The sequence below is a fragment of the Echeneis naucrates genome, chromosome 7 (assembly GCF_900963305.1).
Source record: "Echeneis naucrates chromosome 7, fEcheNa1.1, whole genome shotgun sequence".
In the NCBI taxonomy this organism is placed as follows: domain Eukaryota; kingdom Metazoa; phylum Chordata; class Actinopteri; order Carangiformes; family Echeneidae; genus Echeneis; species Echeneis naucrates.
In genome coordinates, this window is record NC_042517.1 from 18076816 (window position 1) to 18097618 (window position 20803).

The following is a 20803-nucleotide window of genomic DNA, read 5'->3' on the forward strand; positions in this document are numbered from 1 at the left end:
CTTTTTGTGTGTCTCTATATGTTGCTTATTTTAAAATGTATCTATGATAGAGGGCATTACTAATCTCTCATCAGTCAGAAATCAAGGCAGGGTAAGTTTCCTTGTGGAGCACATTACTAAAGATAGAGGCCATTCAATGTGAATAAAAGCAAATGTTAAAAATATCTGTAAAAAGTACAATAAGGAAGAAGTTTAAAAACCCAGAACCTAAAAACAGAAATACAAAATTTAACTACATAATCAGAAAGTTAATTGAAGGATGTGGAGAGCAGGTTTTAGATTTTGCATAAAACTAGTAACTGTTTGAGCAGGTTTGATATCCTTTGGGAGCTGAATCCAACCACCTTCATCCATTTTTGAGCCTGACTTTCAGGAAACCATAGAGAAACAGATTCTCAAAAACCTTGTTAAATATCAGAAAAAAATCCAAAGTGCTTCACAAGAAAACAAATAAAAACTTCAAGCATCATGATAACAGACAGATAAAAGAATAAAAAAAGGTCAAATCTATAATAGAGTATTATAGACTTAATTATAATTATAGTAATAATAGTAATGTGACTAATGAATCACCAGACCATTCTTAACAAAGTTATCATTTTCACACCACATCAATGTGCAAACTGGATGAAAACCATGTGCCAAAGACCTGAATATAAGCTGCAGCCTCTAATTTTAGAAAGAAACTAAATGTTGTACTTGCATAGGCCGCACCGCACTATAAGGCGCAGGTGTTCCACATTGTATGTAATGTTACATGTGAGGTTTTTTAAGTTTTTAAGCTCCAGGTCCAAACCTACATTTTGGCCCATACCGTTTACTACCTTGTAGAACATCTGTTTTATTTTCACTTCTGTATGTGACTGGAGGCCAGCGGCAAAGACCTGAAAACTGGAGTAACAAGCTCATTTCATAGTTTTAGTTTGAACTTTGCACTACAGCAGTAAGAAGAAGAAGCTGCAGCTGTCTAATGGTCTTGTTTGGTAAACACTGAGAAAGGCGTTGAAATGATTGATCCTAAAGGATATAAAGGCTTGAATACATTTCTTGAAGTCTTAGTACGCAAAAGTCTTTGACCCTTGCTATGTTTAATAGATACCAAAACACAGATCTAGCCTTAGCTTTGATTTGGTCAATGTGACTCCAACATCTCTGTCCATGATTACTCCCAGATTTTTAACATGGGATGAAGTCTTAAATGTTCTAGGCAGCAGGTAAACTCCAGGTCCAAACCTTCCTTCGTTCTTCCTTAACAGATCTGTGTTTACAGAACTTTAAAGAAGTATTTTGTATCCAGCCACTTATTTTTTTCATGGCACAGACATTGGTGTTGCTATCCAGCATTGGTTAATCCCTCATGTGCCCAAGTGTCTTTTCCTTATATGCTATGGTGTTGGAACAGCGGAATTAAAATTCAGACTTGTCTGAAAATTTAGCAAACAATCTCAGCAATGAAAGCTTCCTATATGTCTATCACAGACAGACACATGGCCGAATATAGATATAATATGATAAATAGTAACAACAAACAGCAAGCACTTAGTAAAGAAACTCACTATATTTACTGCACTGCTAAAGTTGAATTCATTGAGCATTGGAGTTGGGCAAGAGGAGCAGATTTGGTGCCAACTCAGCACTCCTTCAGCATCATTAGGTGCAGCTGCCAGCACAGGTGATACAAACTAGTCACACAAGACCAACACATAGATGCTGCTGGGTGGTTTTTGTTTTCTTGTGTCCAGGGTTATTATCAGCTGTCATCTGGCTTCGACAAACTAGTCAGACAGAGCCAACGAATACATCCTGTTCTCCTTCTCTTTGTGCTGTTTTCGTGTTTGTGTAATATCTATTAATGATGTACAGTTCCTGACATGGTGGAGAACCTTTTTTTGGGCTTGGTTAAATTCTTTTAATTTGCAGGTGCCAACTCTGCAATCCTTCTCCTCCATCAGCTGAAGCTGCCACTGCAGTCGTGAAGATGACAACAAGAAATAAGACTTTTTGTGTGTCTCTATATGTTTTGCTTGTTTTAAAATTTATCTATGATAGAGGGCATTACTAATCTCTCATCAGTCAGAAATCAAGGCAGTGCAAGTTTCTTTGCAGAGCACATTACTAAAGATAGAGGCCATTCAATGTGAATAAAAGCAAATGTGAAGAATCTCTGTAAAAGGCACAATAAGGAAGAAGTTTAAAAACCAATAACTTAAAAACAGAAATGCAAAATGTAACTACATCATCAGAAAGTTAATTGAAGGATGTGGAGAGCAGGTTTTAGATGTTGCATAAAACTAGTAATTGTTTGAGCAGGTTTGATATCCTTTGGGAGCTGAATCCAACCACCTTCATCCATTTTTGAGCCTGACTTTCAGGGAACCAGAGAAAATTTACAACAGATTCTCAAAACCCTTGTTAAATATCAGAAAAAAATCCAAAGTGCTTCACAAGAAAACAATTAAAAACTTCAAGCATCATGATAACATACAGATAAAAGAATAAAAATAAGTCAAATCTATAATAGAGTATTATAGACTTAATTATAGTAATAATAGTAATGTGAATAATGATTCACCAGACCATTCTTAACAAAGTTATCATTTTCACACCACATCAATGTGCAAACTGGATGAAAACCATGTGCCAAAGACCTGAATATAAGCTGCAGCCTCTAATTTTAGAAAGAAACTAAATGTTGTACTTGCATAGGCCGCACCGCACTATAAGGCGCAGGTGTTCCACATTGTATTATGAGATATTTACACAGAAATGTTACATGTGAGGTTTTTTAAGTTTTTAAGCTCCAGGTCCAAACCTACATTTTGGCCCATACCGTTTACTACGATGTAGAACATCTGTTTTATTTTCACTTCTGTATGTGACTGGAGGCCAGCGGCAAAGACCTGAAAACTGGAGTAACAAGCTCATTTCATAGTTTTAGTTTGAACTTTGCACTACAGCAGTAAGAAGAAGAAGCTACAGCTGTCTAATGGTCTTGTTTGGTAAACACTGAGAAAGGTGTTGAAATGATTGATCCTAAAGGTGTCAGGCTGGGACTCACACAGGACTCAGGAGCAGAGGTTTTGTCAGTCACAGACTTTATTCTTGGTATCAATGACCTCAGGACCGAGTGAATAAAGGAAATCAGGCTATGAAACCTTAACTGTAGCGGGGAGTCACGAGGGAAAAAGGGGAACACAAAACTCTCCGTAGGGAGGAAAACCTGACTAAACAAAAGAAAACTCACTCGCGCTATTAAGCGGAGGATCAAGGTAACTCTATAAAAATGTATAAACACTCAAAATCACTCTCGAGGAGGAAAAACACAAAAGCTATAAACATTAATCTAAATAACAGATTGTACAAACAAAAAATCGCTCATAAAAGAGGAAAAACAAAAGGCTATAGTTGAAAACGAGCTAACTCAGATATAGAAATTTACAAACAAAAATTCACTCCGTAGAGGATCAAAGGTATACGCAAGGAGACGAGGACTGTGGCTAGGACGTACGCTGGTGTGAGACATGAAATGACGACACACTGGCACAAGACAAGGGAAAGACAGGCTATTTGAACTGTGGGGGAAAATGGGGAACAGGTGGAGACAATCGGTAATCAGAAGGACACACCGGAGACATGAGGAAGGGCAAGTGTTCTGAAACGAGAGGAGAGTTAGGCATTTCAAAATAAAACAGAAAATGACGAGACAGTGAGCCCAGACAAGACAACCTCACCACGGTGTGACAGAACCCCCCTCTCTAGGACCGGCTACCAGACGGTCCAGGCTGTTCAGGGTGATCCCGGTGAAAGTCCGTGATTAGGTCTTGGTCTATAATAAACCGCGAAGGGACCCGTTGTCTCTCCTCAGGGCCGTACCCTGCCAGTCCACTAGATACTGTCTGCCCCGGCCCCTCTTGCAGACGGCCAACAGCCGCTTGACCTTATAGACCGGGCCCCCATCAATCACCTCAGGAGGAGGAGGGGGTGGGAGGGGCGGGACCAGGGAACTCTCCTTGGCAGGTTTGACCTGGCTGATATGGAATGTGGGGTGGATCCGGAGGGAGCGAGGTAAGCGCAGACGGACTGCAGCTGGGCTGATGACCTTGGTGATGGGGAAAGGCCCCACAAAGCATGGGGCCAATTTCTTAGAAGGAACCCGAAGGTGTAGGTTCTTGGCAGATAGCCATACTCTCTGACCTGGACGGTAAGCAGGTGCGGGTCGTCGCTTGCGGTCCGCCGCTTTCTTGGTGCGATCCCCCTGGCGGATCAACACCTGTCGAGCCGCTGCCCAGATGCGTCGGCAGCGGCGGATCAGGGCGTGGGCAGAGGGGACCGTTACTTCAGGTTCCTGGGCCGAAAAAACGGGTGGTTCATACCCGTAAACGCACTTAAAGGAGGAGAATCCGGTGGCTGAGGTGGGGAGGGAGTTGTGGGCATATTCGACCCAGACCAGGTGGTTGCTCCATGTCGAGGGGTTCTGGGACACTAGGCAACGGAGGCCGGTTTCCAGCTGCTGGTTGAGGCGTTCGGTCTGGCCGTTGGCCTCTGGATGATAGTCTGAGGTCAGGCTGGCTTCGGCCCCGATGAGTCGGCAGAATTCCTTCCAGAATCGCGACACGAACTGGGGCCCCCGGTCTGAAACAATGTCCTTAGGAAAACCATGAACTTTGAACACTTGGTTTATCATTATTTCAGCCGTCTCCTTGGCTGAAGGCAGCTTCGGTAAAGCAATGAATCTGGCCATCTTGGAAAATCTATCCACCACCGTAAGGACAGTGGTGTTACCTTGTGAGACCGGGAGCCCTGTGACGAAGTCCATCGAGATGTCCGACCAAGGTCGGGAAGGGATGGGCAAGGGTTGCAGTAGTCCCATTTGTGACCTGGAGGATGCCTTATTCCTGGCACAGACCGGGCACGCCTCGATGTACTCCCGAACCTCCGATTCCATGGCAGGCCACCAGAACCTCCGGGAGATGATGAACATCGTCCGCCAGACTCCCGGATGACAGGAAAGCAGCAAGGAGTGGGCCCAATGAATCACCTGTGGGCGTAGGTTGACAACCGATTTTCGGGACACCCACTAGGTGACGGGGGCCTCACCATTAGCTTGCTTAACCTCATTTTCTATCTGCCAAGTCACCGCTCCAACCACACAGGTCAGTGGCAGGATAGGCTCGGGTTCCTTGGCAACCGGCTCAGGGTCGTAGAGACGTGACAAGGTGTCCGGTTTTATGTTCCGGGACCCTGGCCTGTAAGAGATGGAGAAAGAGAAGCGGTTAAAGAAGAGCGCCCACCTGGCCTGACGGGAATTCAGTCTCTTGGCCTTGCGTATATATTCCAAGTTCTTGTGGTCCGTCCAGACGATGAATGGCTGTTCAGCTCCCTCCAACCAGTGTCTCCACTCCTCCAGGGCCACCTTGACCGCTAGCAGCTCTCGGTTGCCAACGTCATAATTGCGCTCTGCTTTAGATAATCTTCGGGATAGGAAGGCGCATGGGTGCATTTTCCCATCCAGCTCGGACCGTTGGGAGAGGACGGCCCCAATTCCCTCATTGGAGGCATCCACCTCTACTGTGAACTGTCGTCTGGGATCCGGCATTGTGAGAATGGGAGCTGTGGTGAAGCGGGACTTCAGGGTTTGGAAAGCCGTCTCTGCCTCTGGAGACCAGGAGAACCGTACCTTGGATGAGGTTAGTGCGTGCAGAGGGGCCGCTATGGCGCTGAAGCCTCTGATGAACCGCCTGTAAAAGTTAGCAAAGCCGAGGAATTGCTGAACCTTCTTGCGGCTATCAGGTGTGGGCCAGTTGGCCACAGCGCTAACTTTAGCCGGGTCCATCTGTACTCTCCCAGGGGCTACGATGAAGCCCAGGAAGGAGATGGTGTCGGCATGGAACTCGCTTTTTTCAGCCTTAACATATAACTGATGGGTTAATAATCGTTGAAGAACTGCGGTCACATGCTTTTGGTGGGAGTCTATATCTGGAGAGTAGATAAGGATGTCATCTTAATATACGTATACAAATTGGTCGAGGAAGTCCCTGAGCACGTCGTTGATCATGGCCTGAAACACTGCCGGTGCATTAGTGAGTCCGAAGGGCATGACTAGGTATTCATAGTCGCCGCTTGGAGTGTTGAACCCCGTCTTCCATTCATCCCCCTCCCTGATTCTCACAAGGTGATAGGCATTTCGGAGGTCTAGTTTGGTGAATATTTTGGCCTGTTGGATCTGGTCGAAAACGCAAGACATGAGAGGTAATGGGTGACGGTTTTTTATTGTTATGTCATTCAGGGGGCTGTAATCAATGCATGGCCTAAGAGAACCATCTTTTTTTGCTACAAAGAAGAATCCGGCTCCAGCAGCTGACGAAGAGGGGAGGATCAGCCCCGCCTTCAGTGAAGACTCAATGTATTCTTTCATGGCTGCCTTTTCCGGCCCGGAGACCGAGTAAAGGCGGCCCTTGGGGATGCTGGAGCCGGGGATTAGGTCGATGGCACAGTCATAGGGTCTATGAGGAGGCAGCGACAAGGCCTTGGCTTTGCTGAACACTTCCCTCAGGTGGTGATAACAGGGGGGAACGGACGTAAGGTCTATTTCTGAGTCTGTAGTGACATGGAGAGAAACATGGTTAATATTTGACAAAGCCGTTTCCGGGTTCTGGACACATCCAGTGTGCTCCACACATCCCCCTCCCCACCCTATGACCTTTCCGGTCTTCCAGTCAATGTGGGGGTTATGGGTACACAACCAGGGGTAACCCAGGATCAGTTTCTGTGATGGGGAGTGGCAGAGAAAAAACTGCATGTGTTCCTGATGTCTGTGGATGTTTAGCGTAATGGTTTCACTGACATGGGTTATAGTGAATAGCTCCTTGCCGTTAAGGGCACGAGCTCTAATGGGCTTAGCCAACGCCTCGGAATTTAGCCCTAATTTGGTCGCCAACCCCCAGTCCGTCAGGCTCTCATCCGCCCCTGAGTCTATGAGTACTTTAAGGGTCGTGTGACTGTCGTGGTGCAAAACCGTTGCCGCTGTGAGGACGCGTGAAACACGGCCCTGAACTGCGGGCGAACTCACCCGTTTGGTCCCTTTGGCGGGGCATGCAGCAATAAGGTGGCTGGGCTCCCCGCAATAGAAGCACCGGCCCTCCTGCTGTCGTCGCTGCCGTTCCTCGGGCGTCAGGCGTGCTCTGCCAAGTTCCATGGGTTCGGATTCTCCCGCCGGTCTTTCCGAGGCAGAACCCGGGGCCGCCGGGACATCCGCTCTCGGGAAACGGCGGAACCTCCCCGACGACGGCGTCGGTCCTCGATGTTGGCGGAGCTCCCTCATCCGGTTGTCCGACCGGATGGCTAGGGCGATGAGTGAATCCGGATCCCCGGGTAGGTCCACCGGAGCCAGCCGTTCCCGTATGGGTGTAAATAGTCCCTTGAGGAATACATCGTACAATGCCGCGGAATTCCAGCCACTCTCTGCCGCTAAGGTGCGGAAGCGGATGGCGTAGTCACTGACCAACCCATCGGCCTGTGTCAGCCCGACTAGTTCTCTGGCTTTTTCCCGGTCTGTGGTGACTGGGTCGAACGTTCTCTAGAGAGCCGCTTGAAAATCTCGGAGTGAGTGACAAAGTGGGGAATCACGACCCCATTCCGCCGTGGCCCATGCCCTTGCTCTCCCGGTCAGATGGGACACCATAAAAGCAATCTTTGCTCGGTCAGTGGAAAGGCCATGGGGAGAATGCTCGAAGTGAAAAGAGCAGTCTATCAAAAACGCCTTGCAAAGTCCGGGCTCCCCCGAGAATTGTTCTGGAGGCGCCAGTCTGAGGCCGACCCCAGCAACGGGCGCAGCCTGAACGGCAACCGCGTTCGAAGCCGATGGTTCAATGGGTGGTTCAATGGGCGGCTTGCCGCGGATGTCCGGCCAGGGCCTGCACCTGGGTTGACAGTTGGTCCAGCCGTGCAAACAGCGCCCCCTGGAACGCCTCCTGGTGGGTCAGTCGCGCTTCCTGGGACCGTAGTGTGGCCATCAGCTGGGCCGCCTCTGCTGAGTCCATACGGGCCAGTGTGTACTGTCAGGCTGGGACTCACACAGGACTCAGGAGCAGAGGTTTTGTCAGTCACAGACTTTATTCTTGGTATCAATGACCTCAGGACCGAGTGAATAAAGGAAACCAGGCTATGAAACCTTAACTGTAGCGGGGAGTCACGAGGGAAAAAGGGGAACACAAAACTCTCCGTAGGGAGGAAAACCTGACTAAACAAAAGAAAACTCACTCGCGCTATTAAGCGGAGGATCAAGGTAACTCTATAAAAATGTATAAAAACTCAAAATCACTCTCGAGGAGGAAAAACACAAAAGCGATAAACATTAATCTAAATAACAGATTGTACAAACAAAAAATCGCTCATAAAGAGGAAAAACAAAAGGCTATAGTTGAAAATGAGCTAACTCAGATATGAAAATGGGGAACAGGTGGAGACAATCGGTAATCAGAAGGACACACCGGAGACATAAGGAAGGGCAAGTGTTCTGAAACGAGAGGAGAGTTAGGCATTTCAAAATAAAACAGGAAATGACGAGACAGTGAGCCCAGACAAGACAACCTCACCACGGTGTGACAGAAGGATATAAAGGCTTGAATACATTTCTTGAAGTCTTAGTACGCAAAAGTCTTTGACCCTTGCTATGTTTAATAGATACCAAAACACAGATCTAGCCTTAGCTTTGATTTGGTCAATGTGACTCCAACATCTCTGTCCATGATTACTCCCAGATTTTTAACATGGGATGAAGTCTTAAATGTTCTAGGCAGCAGGTAAGCTTCAGGTCCAAACCTTCCTTCGTTCTTCCTTAACAGATCTGTGTTTACGGAAACTTTAAAGAAGTATTTTGTATTCAGCCACTTATTTTTTTCATGGCACAGACATTGGTGTTGCTATCCAGCATTGGTTAATCCCTCATGTGCCCAAGTGTCTTTTCCTTATATGCTATGGTGTTGGAACAGCGGAATTAAAATTCAGACTTGTCTGAAAATTTAGCAAACAATCTCAGCAATGAAAGCTTCCTATATGTCTATCACAGACAGACACATGGCCGAATATAGATATAATATGATAAATAATAACAACAAACAGCAAGCACTTAGTAAAGAAACGCACTATATTTACTGCACTGCTAAAGTTGAATTCATTGAGCATTGGAGTTGGGCAAGAGGAGCAGATTTGGTGACAACTCTGCACTCCTTCGTCATCATTAGGTGCAGCTGCCAGTACAGGTGATACAAACTAGTCAGACAAGACCAACACATAGATGCTGCTGGGTGGATTTTGTTTTCTTGGGTCCAGGATTATTATCAGCTGTCATCTGGCTCTTTGTGCTGTTTTCGTGTTTGTGTAATATCTATTAATGATGTACAGTTCCTGACATGGTGGAGAACCTTTTTTTGGGCTTGGTTAAATTCTTTTAATTTGCAGGTGCCAACTCTGCAATCCTTCTCCTCCATCAACTGAAGCTGCCACTGCAGTCGTGAAGATGACAACAAGAAATAAGACTTTTTATGTGTCTCTATGTTTTGCTTGTTTTAAAATGTATCTATGATAGAGGGCATTACTAATCTCTCATCAGTCAGAAATCAAGGCAGTGCAAGTTTCTTTGCAGATGACATTACTAAAGATAGAGGCCATTCAATGTGAATAAAAGCAAATGTGAAGAATCTCTGTAAAAAAGTACAATAAAGAAGAAGTTTAAAAACCCAGAACTTAAAAACAGAAATGCAAAATTTAACTACATCATCAGAAAGTTAATTGAAGGATGTGGAGAGCAGGTTTTAGATGTTGCATAAAACTAGTAATTGTTTGAGCAGGTTTGATATCCTTTGGGAGCTGAATCCAACCACCTTCATCCATTTTTGAGCCTGACTTTCAGGGAACCAGAGAAAATTTACAACAGATTCTCAAAACCCTTGTTAAATATCAGAAAAAAATCCAAAGTGCTTCACAAGAAAACAATTAAAAACTTCAAGCATCATGATAACAGACAGATAAAAGAATAAAAATAAGTCAAATCTATAATAGAGTATTATAGACTTAATTATAATTATAGTAATAATAGTAATGTGAATAATGAATCACCAGACCATTCTTAACAAAGTTATCATTTTCACACCACATCAATGTGCAAACCGGATGAAAACCATGTGCCAAAGACCTGAATATAAGCTGCAGCCTCTAATTTTAGAAAGAAACTAAATGTTGTACTTGCATAGGACGCACCGGACTATAAGGCGCAGGTGTTCCACATTGTATTATGAGATATTTACACAGAAATGTTACATGTGAGGTTTTTTAAGTTTTTAAGCTCCAGGTCCAAACCTACATTTTGGCCCATACCGTTTACTACCTTGTAGAACATCTGTTTTATTTTCACTTCTGTATGTGACTGGAGGCCAGCGGCAAAGACCTGAAAACTGGAGTAACAAGCTCATTTCATAGTTTTAGTTTGAACTTTGCACTACAGCAGTAAGAAGAAGAAGCTGCAGCTGTCTAATGGTCTTGTTTGGTAAACGCTGAGAAAGGTGTTGAAATGATTGATCCTAAAGGATATAAAGGCTTGAATACATTTCTTGAAGTCTTAGTACGCAAAAGTCTTTGACCCTTGCTATGTTTAATAGATACCAAAACACAGATCTAGCCTTAGCTTTGATTTGGTCAATGTGACTCCAACATCTCTGTCCATGATTACTCCCAGATTTTTAACATGGGATGAAGTCTTAAATGTTCTAGGCAGCAGGTAAGCTCCAGGTCCAAACCTTCCTTCGTTCTTCCTTAACAGATCTGTGTTTACGGAACTTTAAAGAAGTATTTTGTATCCAGCCACTTATTTTTTTCATGGCACAGACATTGGTGTTGCTATCCAGCATTGGTTAATCCCTCATGTGCCCAAGTGTCTTTTCCTTATATGCTATGGTGTTGGAACAGCGCAATTAAAATTCAGACTTGTCTGAAAATTTAGCAAACAATCTCAGCAATGAAAGCTTCCTATATGTCTATCACAGACAGACACATGGCCGAATATAGATATAATATGATAAATAATAACAACAAACAGCAAGCACTTAGTAAAGAAACGCACTATATTTACTGCACTGCTAAAGTTGAATTCATTGAGCATTGGAGTTGGGCAAGAGGAGCAGATTTGGTGCCAACTCAGCACTCCTTCAGCATCATTAGGTGCAGCTGCCAGCACAGGTGATACAAACTAGTCACACAAGACCAACACATAGATGCTGCTGGGTGGTTTTTGTTTTCTTGTGTCCAGGGTTATTATCAGCTGTCATCTGGCTTCGACAAACTAGTCAGACAGAGCCAACGAATACATCCTGTTCTCCTTCTCTTTGTGCTGGTTTCGTGTTTGTGTAATATCTATTAATGATGTACAGTTCCTGACATGGTGGAGAACCTTTTTTTGGGCTTGGTTAAATTCTTTTAATTTGCAGGTGCCAACTCTGCAATCCTTCTCCTCCATCAACTGAAGCTGCCACTGCAGTCGTGAAGATGACAACAAGAAATAAGACTTTTTATGTGTCTCTATGTTTTGCTTGTTTTAAAATGTATCTATGATAGAGGGCATTACTAATCTCTCATCAGTCAGAAATCAAGGCAGTGCAAGTTTCTTTGCAGAGCACATTACTAAAGATAGAGGCCATTCAATGTGAATAAAAGCAAATGTGAAGAATCTCTGTAAAAAAGTACAATAAGGAAGAAGTTTAAAAACCCAGAACTTAAAAACAGAAATGCAAAATTTAACTACATCATCAGAAAGTTAATTGAAGGATGTGGAGAGCAGGTTTTAGATGTTGCATAAAACTAGTAATTGTTTGAGCATGTTTGATATCCTTTGGGAGCTGAATCCAACCACCTTCATCCATTTTTGAGCCTGACTTTCAGGGAACCAGAGAAAATTTACAACAGATTCTCAAAACCCTTGTTAAATATCAGAAAAAAATCCAAAGTGCTTCACAAGAAAACAATTAAAAACTTCAAGCATCATGATAACAGACAGATAAAAGAATAAAAATAAGTCAAATCTATAATAGAGTATTATAGACTTAATTATAATTATAGTAATAATAGTAATGTGAATAATGAATCACCAGACCATTCTTAACAAAGTTATCATTTTCACACCACATCAATGTGCAAACTGGATGAAAACCATGTGCCAAAGACCTGAATATAAGCTGCAGCCTCTAATTTTAGAAAGAAACTAAATGTTGTACTTGCATAGGCCGCACCGCACTATAAGGCGCAGGTGTTCCACATTGTATTATGAGATATTTACACAGAAATGTTACATGTGAGGTTTTTTAAGTTTTTAAGCTCCAGGTCCAAACCTACATTTTGGCCCATACCGTTTACTACCTTGTAGAACATCTGTTTTATTTTCACTTCTGTATGTGACTGGAGGCCAGCGGCAAAGACCTGAAAACTGGAGTAACAAGCTCATTTCATAGTTTTAGTTTGAACTTTGCACTACAGCAGTAAGAAGAAGAAGCTGCAGCTGTCTAATGGTCTTGTTTGGTAAACACTGAGAAAGGTGTTGAAATGATTGATCCTAAAGGATATAAAGTCTTGAATACATTTCTTGAAGTCTTAGTACGCAAAAGTCTTTGACCCTTGCTATGTTTATTGGATACCAAAACACAGATCTACCCTTAGCTTTGATTTGGTCAATGTGACTCCAACATCTCTGTCCATGATTACTCCCAGATTTTTAACATGGGATGAAGTCTTAAATGTTCTAGGCAGCAGGTAAGCTCCAGGTCCAAACCTTCCTTCGTTCTTCCTTAACAGATCTGTGTTTACGGAAACTTTCAAGAAGTATTTTGTATTCAGCCACTTATTTTTTTCATGGCACAGACATTGGTGTTGCTATCCAGCATTGGTTAATCCCTCATGTGCCCAAGTGTCTTTTCCTTATATGCTATGGTGTTGGAACAGCGGAATTAAAATTCAGACTTGTCTGAAAATTTAGCAAACAATCTCAGCAATGAAAGCTTCCTATATGTCTATCACAGACAGACACATGGCCGAATATAGATATAATATGATAAATAATAACAACAAACAGCAAGCACTTAGTAAAGAAACTCACTATATTTACTGCACTGCTAAAGCTGAATTCATTGAGCATTGGAGTTGGGCAAGAGGAGCAGATTTGGTGCCAACTCAGCACTCCTTCAGCATCATTAGGTGCAGCTGCCAGCACAGGTGATACAAACTAGTCACACAAGACCAACACCTTGATGCTGCTGGGTGGTTTTTGTTTTCTTGGATCCAGGATTATTATCAGCTGTCATCTGGCTTCGACAAACTAGTCAGACAGAGCCAACGAATACATCCTGTTCTCCTTCTCTTTGTGCTGTTTTCCTGTTTGTGTAATATCTATTAATGATGTACAGTTCCTGACATGGTGGAGAACCTTTTTTTGGGCTTGGTTAAATTCTTTTAGGTTGCAGGTGCCAACTCTGCAATCCTTCTCCTCCATCAGCTGAAGCTGCCACGGTAGTCGTGAAGATGACAACAAGAAATAAGACTTTTTGTGTGTCTCTATGTTTTGCTTGTTTTAAAATGTATCTATGATAGAGGGCATTACTAATCTCTCATCAGTCAGAAATCAAGGCAGTGCAAGTTTCTTTGCAGAGCACATTACTAAAGATAGAGGCCATTCAATGTGAATAAAAGCAAATGTGAAGAATCTCTGTAAAAAGTACAATAAGGAAGAAGTTTAAAAAACCAGAACCTAAAAACAGAAATATCAAATTTAACTGCATCTTCAAAATGTTAAATGAAGGATGTGGAGAGCAGGTTTTAGATTTTCCATAAAACTAGTAATTGTTTGAGCAGGTTTGATATCCTTTGGGAACCGATTCCATGTGTGTTCAAAGGAGGTATTCCAGAGAGCAGGTTATGTGAAAACTCTGAGTATGTAACCCTGAGATGAGGGAAACTCACTCACTCAGTTATCTGTTCCAGAAAGACGGGTATCTGAAACTATTGAGTCAATCACCATGGCAACAGACTCTGTGAACATATGCTGCTCGCTGGCAGGTTTTCTTTAAGAAATCTTGAGTTTCTACCCGTCTCCTCCCCCACAAAGAAGGCTGTTAGACATGGATTGCCCATTCATTGCCAATCCAATTGATATCGAGGCCCAACTAATTCAAACTGCCTTACGTGGCGAGAGAATCTTCCGACCGAGATTAGATGTCCTGACATTTCCTGAGTACCTCTAGTGTCAGCACTTTTTCTGAGAAGGGGAGGAAAGGACAATTCAGATGGGCAAATAATAAAGCAAAGGCACAAAAAGGAGCTAAAAGAGACACAGATGTACAGCAAACATGTTACAGATGTGGTGGCAAACACTCAGCATGTGACTGCAGATTTAAGAGTGAAAAGTGTCATGCCTGCTCCAAAATTGGACCCATTGCCCGTGCATGTAGGGACCTCACCTCACCCATTTTGCCTTAAAACCAGCTCACAAGTTAAAGCTGAAATCGTATGCAGGCCAAAGGATTGCTGTCCGAGGGTGGTCTCTTTGAATGGCCATAACTGGCTAAAAAAGCTCCGGCTAAACTGGAAACAAATCTTCACAGTACACAAAGCATTGAGGCCTTACTTTGCACACAGACAGGAATTATCAGCAGAACAAGGCTGCATTCTCTGGGGGAAATGAGTCATCATAGCTCCAAGTTATCAACATCATGAACACCTAGGTATCTGCCGCATGAAGGCTCTTGCCTGCAGCTACCTCTGGTGGCCAGGCTGTGATTGGGAAATTCAGGAACTGCTGAACGAGTCCTCAGTCTGCCAAGAAGTACAGAAAATGCCTGCAGTGGCCAGTAAGAGTGTGGCAAAGAATTGGTGGTTGGAGCTTTTCCCCATGTCCTCTATGACTTCTCACAACACCATTGAAGTGCTGTGCTGTCTGTTTGCTTTGTATGGACTGAGCTAGTATCAGACAGTGGCCCCCAGCTGGTGTCAAAAGAGTTTACTCAGTTTTTGGAGAGTAATGGAGTCAAACACACCGCTGTACTTTTCCTGCCACCTCGCATCCAGTTAAGAACCAGTTTCAGTTTGTTCAAACCGGAACTTGCACAATGTCTCAGTACTGTTACCAACAGTGCAGACAGCATATGATGAAAAATTCACCTCAAGAACTCTGGAGCTATCTCTGTTTTCTTTATCCTGTGAAAGAACTTGAACTGAATAGACTTGAATTTAAGAGGAAGTCACATCTTTTTTGAAAATATTTTATAACTATAAACATCCAATTAGTTGAGAAATCAAACACCAACATTAATTAATGGCAGCAGTAGACTGGAGTGAAAGGCTGTCACTGCAATTTAATTTTAATCCAACCTGATGGTTCATACAGTTTGTATAAACCATACCTTATATCTCAACTGTATAATAAAACAACATTACCAACAAATGGTCAACAATAGCTGTCATTGTGTTGCTTGTTGTCATAATGACCATAGAATTTTTTGGAACTATTTGTACTGTATAGTCAATGACATTTGAAATTTGCTTGTGTCCTTTAAGGACACTTCACTGTCAAAGATGTACAAAATACAATGATGGGGTGGTAACATACACACAATTTTCACACAGAATCATCATAACAAAGTCAACTTTCAGAAATGTCATTGGACTTCTCAGTATTGTTGTGAACCCCATGCAGTCACATGTAAAAAGACAGTAATGGACCTCAGACAGGTTGGTAGTCATGAATTCACCAAGGCAGGGGTGAAGTTTCGATCTATGACTCTTTGGAGAAGTCTCTTTGCAGCCTCCACTTCAGGACAACTTTCCACTTAGATGGAATCATTGGCTGTAGATTGTGAAATGGAGACTTCGGAAGGATGAACAAGTATTCCGTCAAACATTTGATCTGCAGGAAAAACAGTGGAGGACAGGTCAATTACAACAGACCAAGAGACTTTCATTCTGTTTATTCAAGATTTACATCCAAAATAATTAGATCAACAGCGTAAATTTAGCATAGCATGGAAATCATTTGTAAAATGTTGTCCAAATCATCGTATGCTCATGGGAAATAATTCATTCAATTACTCTACAGCAGCTGTTCAACAAACTTCACCTTGCAAAGTAGTCAAACTTGTCCACATCAATGCCATTTGTTTTGTTGGCTACCATTTGGTAGAGGAATGTCTAGTGCGGGGATGGACCTTTCCTGTCTCAAACCAGACATCTAAGTTCTTCACTTCATCACAAGGACGGTTTTTCAAGAAGGAGGGAAAGTTAATAAGATAAAAAGGAGGCAAGGCAGTTTAGAGGATACTTGTGACTGGGAGATGCAGGTGGATTTAGGAGGAAAGCTTGTCATTCCCCAGGAAATAGCCTGTACAAAGCTAAGCCCTGATATAATTTTGTGGTCTAGGAGTAGAAAGAGAGTATATTTCACAGAGCTGACTGTGCCGTGGGAGGATTCAGTTGAAGAAGCTTATGAAAGGAAAAAGCTCAGGTATGCAGATCTAGGTAAGGATGCTGAGCATCGAGGATGGAAGGTTAGGATCTGTCCAGTGGAAGTAGGTTGTAGAGAGTTTGTAGCCAGATCTGTTGTTGCTTTGTTGAGGGAGTTAGGAGGAAGGGTTCAGATTGTGAGGAAAATAGTGAAGGAAATGTCGGATGAGGCAGTAAGATCTGGTCAGTGGATTTGGATTAGAAGTAGTAATAGCTCCCCCAGCAGGGGGCAATCTTAATATAGACAGACTCTAGGGAGAAGCAGAAGAAGAAATTATTAGGGAGTGAGACACAGAGTCTGGTCCATTTCTTTTTGTTGCACAAGTTTCTTGTGTATACTCCAAATTACATTTTTAGAGTTCAGCTTCAAAGGCATTTCATTACTGCTATAAAACAAAAACAAAAAAAAAAGTTCCAAGACATGTTTCCTCTAAAATCTGCACAAACTGGCTGAGAGCTGATCCTGACTATCAAGAAGTGTTTAACTGTAATTGTTGATATTTATATATTTATTACAGCCGTAATAATTTAATTCAAGAAAACCTGTTGACACTTGGAGTTATTAATGTCTTTGGTCATTAGTTATCATTTATATCCAACTAATTCTCAGCCTCTGGTAGACTGCATGGCTGTTTTTTACTTGTTTCACTTTTGTGATTGTTTAATAGGTCATATGTGACAGAAACAGAAATAGATGAAATGTGTCTCACCTTCCACTCTATGTTTGTTTTGCTGATGAATTTTCCATCAAACAGATGGGAAAACGGCTCATGTCCTAGATATGGAGAAATAAAAATACAAAAATAATAACCTAAAACTCATCGGTGGAAAATATGTCACTTCTAGGCTCACTTGTTTTTCTTATGGGTTTTGTAAAACAAGCCCATTTGCAGTTGTTGTTTCTTAATTTAAGGAATTATCTGTTCATGGAAATTCAACAGGACATAGTCACAGTTCTGCTGTGAGTCTTAAACACAAAGTAGTCAAAACTTATTGTAGCATTTTCTTAATCAAGTGTCAGTGAGATTTAGCCTTTAATCTGCTTTCACTCACCCAGGTCATGACAAAGACCTACAATTTGCACACAAAGGATGTCTTGGTCTGTGAAGTGAAGTTCAGGCTGTTTCATTTTCAGAACTTTTGCAAACTCTCCTGCCAAGTGTGCGACCCTGCATAAAGACATAGGACACACTAATGAACACACACTAATGCTGCAAAACTTAAAATATGCAAAGTAATCCTGAATGTATTTCTTAGATTTTATTCTTTCTATTGGTTAGTTAGTGTCCTTCAATATTCGCAATAACTGAAATAGTCTTAACATGTAAACATACCCAATGGAGTGTTCAAACCGGTTGTGGCACGCTCCTGGAAAAACAAAGTAGGCCCTTCCTATCTGCTCGATGTTTCGCAGTCTATTGAACTGAGGTGTGTTTATCATTTTGAGAAGAAGTGGGTGTAACTCCACATGGCCGTGGATGGGATCATTAAACACACAGTGGGAACAATTAAATTAAAAAAATTAGACAAACAACAGAATTATAATCGAAAAGAGAACTATGTAAACATTTGGTCTAGTTAACGATCGCAACTTTTTTTTATTTTCCCTTTTCCAACCTACCATGTGTCCTTTTTTACAGTCGACCCGACAATGAAGAATGAACTTGACTGTGATTCTGTGGATGTGAAGAATCACTGAACCTAACACTTTAGTTATCTTCACTCACTCTCTCACTTCTCTCCAGGCCTGAATATGTAGTGTGATGTAGGGTTAGGTGCATTTTATATTACCTTGCGTTGCTTCTCAATCCGCTCTTCGACACTAGATTTTCAGATGCCCCAAAGCATAATTGAGAGAAAGAAAAATTAGACTTGTTAACAATGACTGTGGTTAATGTTGCATCAGAAAGGTGCAAGATGAATTTACTTCTTACTGTCTGAAATTGTTCTGATTTTCAACTTTACAACTTGGCTCATTAATTTTACTAGGTGAACACAACTCATCGCATCCTGAGTTTATATTTGTCAGCAGGTGAGAGATTTTTCAGTTTCTCACCAGTGATTCTTTCAGCTGCATATAAGAGAAAAGCGTTCATAGTCTTGTAATACATGATATTTATGATGGACAGTATCCTTGATTTTAGCTGTTGTGCTTCAGAATACAGAAGCATAAAGAATGTACTGAGTTAAAACTCAATTATTTAGGCCAGACAGAAGTTACACTAACAAAACCATCAATATTATTTACTAAATGAGACAACCAACCTCGAAAGGTGTCTTGCAATTCTTGCAGGTGATTACATAATTGATCCACTCCCCATCTCTCATAACCTGGTGGGAGCTCCAACAATAATGTGGTCTTTGTCATTTTGCAGCCAGCGATTGTGTCTTCAAAATGATGTTTTCAATGTTCTGATGTGTGGGTGTCAACAAAGGATTGTCACTCTATGTCATATGATGTCAGATGAGCTTCACCAAGACATACCTGCACAAAGACACACAAGGTTGGAACAATACATATGTCCAATTTTTCCCTGGACTGGTGTTGAAGCTGTCTTTCACAATCTTGAAATAATCTAATAATCTAATCTAATATCCTTTTCAGTTCTAAATTTGTCAAGAAATGCATACACTGCATTGGTACAATGGAATTCTACATCTGTTAATTTTGCAGAAGTTCAGAAATAAGGCAGTTTCTCCCTTGGGTGAGTTCACTGGCAGTCTTTTGTATTAAATAAAAATGTTTTTATATGGTGCATAATGAAAAGGTGGTGGTGGATTTTTAGTTGTACAATATTAGTCTGACAAATTTACACGTACAGATGTGATGCATCAGTTCCAAATGTGCCACTGTCTAAGTAGTACACTGTTATTTTCTGGTTGATTTTCCAGTTATTACCCACTGACCTCTGCGGGTGCTATTCTTATCTTCCGATCAGTGCACATTACTGCACCATTGTACCATATTCCTCGAGAAATATTTCTAATTTCAATGTATACATGTGTATATACATTTCCTTTTTTAATTTTTTATTTCTTTGTGTCTTTCCCTTGTCCAAGATAGAACGACCGGAGTAAAATTCCCAGCATGTTTACACTTACCTGGCAATAAAACTATTATCTTATATTATAAAACTACTATCTTGAATAGCATACCCTTCAGTGACTGATTCATAAGAGTGCAAAGCCACAAAATAATTACAATAAGATAACTTTGGAGACTTGTGGTTGAGCAGCCATGGGGTAGACAGCACACTAACAGAGCTCCTCGATCACCAAAGGAAAATGCCTTTTTTTCCAAAAGATTAACAATTAGCACAAGGACTCAGTGTTGCGATTATAATATGCCCAAAATGAAAAAAAAAACAAAACTGCTTCACCGGCGAAGGAAATTGCTCAACCAGTTTGTAGTATGTTTAAACCTAATACACTATAACTGATATATTTAATACCAATACACTATGTGTATTGGTGTAGTGTATACACTAGCGATGCTTACTGTTACAAGTTTAGACCGTGTGAACAATGAGCCGGGTAAACTTCGTCTCAGTGCCACATCCACGATGAGTCAGCATGACGAGAGAAGGGAGATCACATTGAAAGGAAACACGAGCGGAGGTGCAGAGACTAAAAGATTATAAAGCTGTGTTTGAGAAGGGTGGATCAGATCTCACTGGTGTTGATGCAAACTTGCCTCTGTATTGTGTGATCTCCAAAGATCTTTGCTTTAACCCTCCTGTCGTGTTCGGGTCAAATCTGACCGATTTACAACTTAAAACACGCATAAATATTGTGTTTTACATCTGATTGCCTCAAGGCCTTATGATATCCTCCACACTATGCACTTGAACATATACAAGTGATGATCACCTCTTTCATTGACTTTTGAGTGTTTTAATCAACCTTGTTACACCTGTGGTGTTCCCGGTCAAAAGTGACCGCCAGAGGAAATGAATGGGTATCCAGACTATATTCATCCATCAGACAGAAAACATCCCCATACACACCACCCCAACTCACTCACACACACATTTCAGACTGAACAATGTCTTTTGCGGGTACACATCTCTTTCCCGCGCTTATGTGCCGATCCTCCCATGTGGACCAACTTCCTGATGAAACAATGTATCATATCTTCACACAGACTAGACAGTTGTCTGTTATGTGAACCCATCTCTTTCCCACGCTTTTGTGCCTATCCCCCATGTGAACCACACCTTCTAGACTAATCAATGTATCATCTTCACACAGACCCCATATATATAGCATG

The 20803-nt window shown here is 42.0% G+C and overlaps 1 protein-coding gene across 1 annotated transcript; it reads right to left on the reverse strand.

Annotated features, from left to right (window-relative positions):
* Positions 1-15296: 15296 nt before the first annotated feature.
* LOC115046631 (deoxynucleoside triphosphate triphosphohydrolase SAMHD1-like) lies at positions 15297-18463 on the reverse strand. Its single transcript, XM_029507128.1, has 4 exons — positions 17868-18463; positions 17587-17702; positions 17244-17308; positions 15297-15940 (listed from the first exon to the last, which is right to left on the reverse strand). Exons 1-4 carry the CDS (start codon positions 17972-17974, stop codon positions 15809-15811), a joined length of 420 nt encoding a protein of 139 aa, XP_029362988.1. The 5' UTR covers positions 17975-18463; the 3' UTR covers positions 15297-15808.
* Between the last annotated feature and the right edge of the window lie 2340 nt (positions 18464-20803).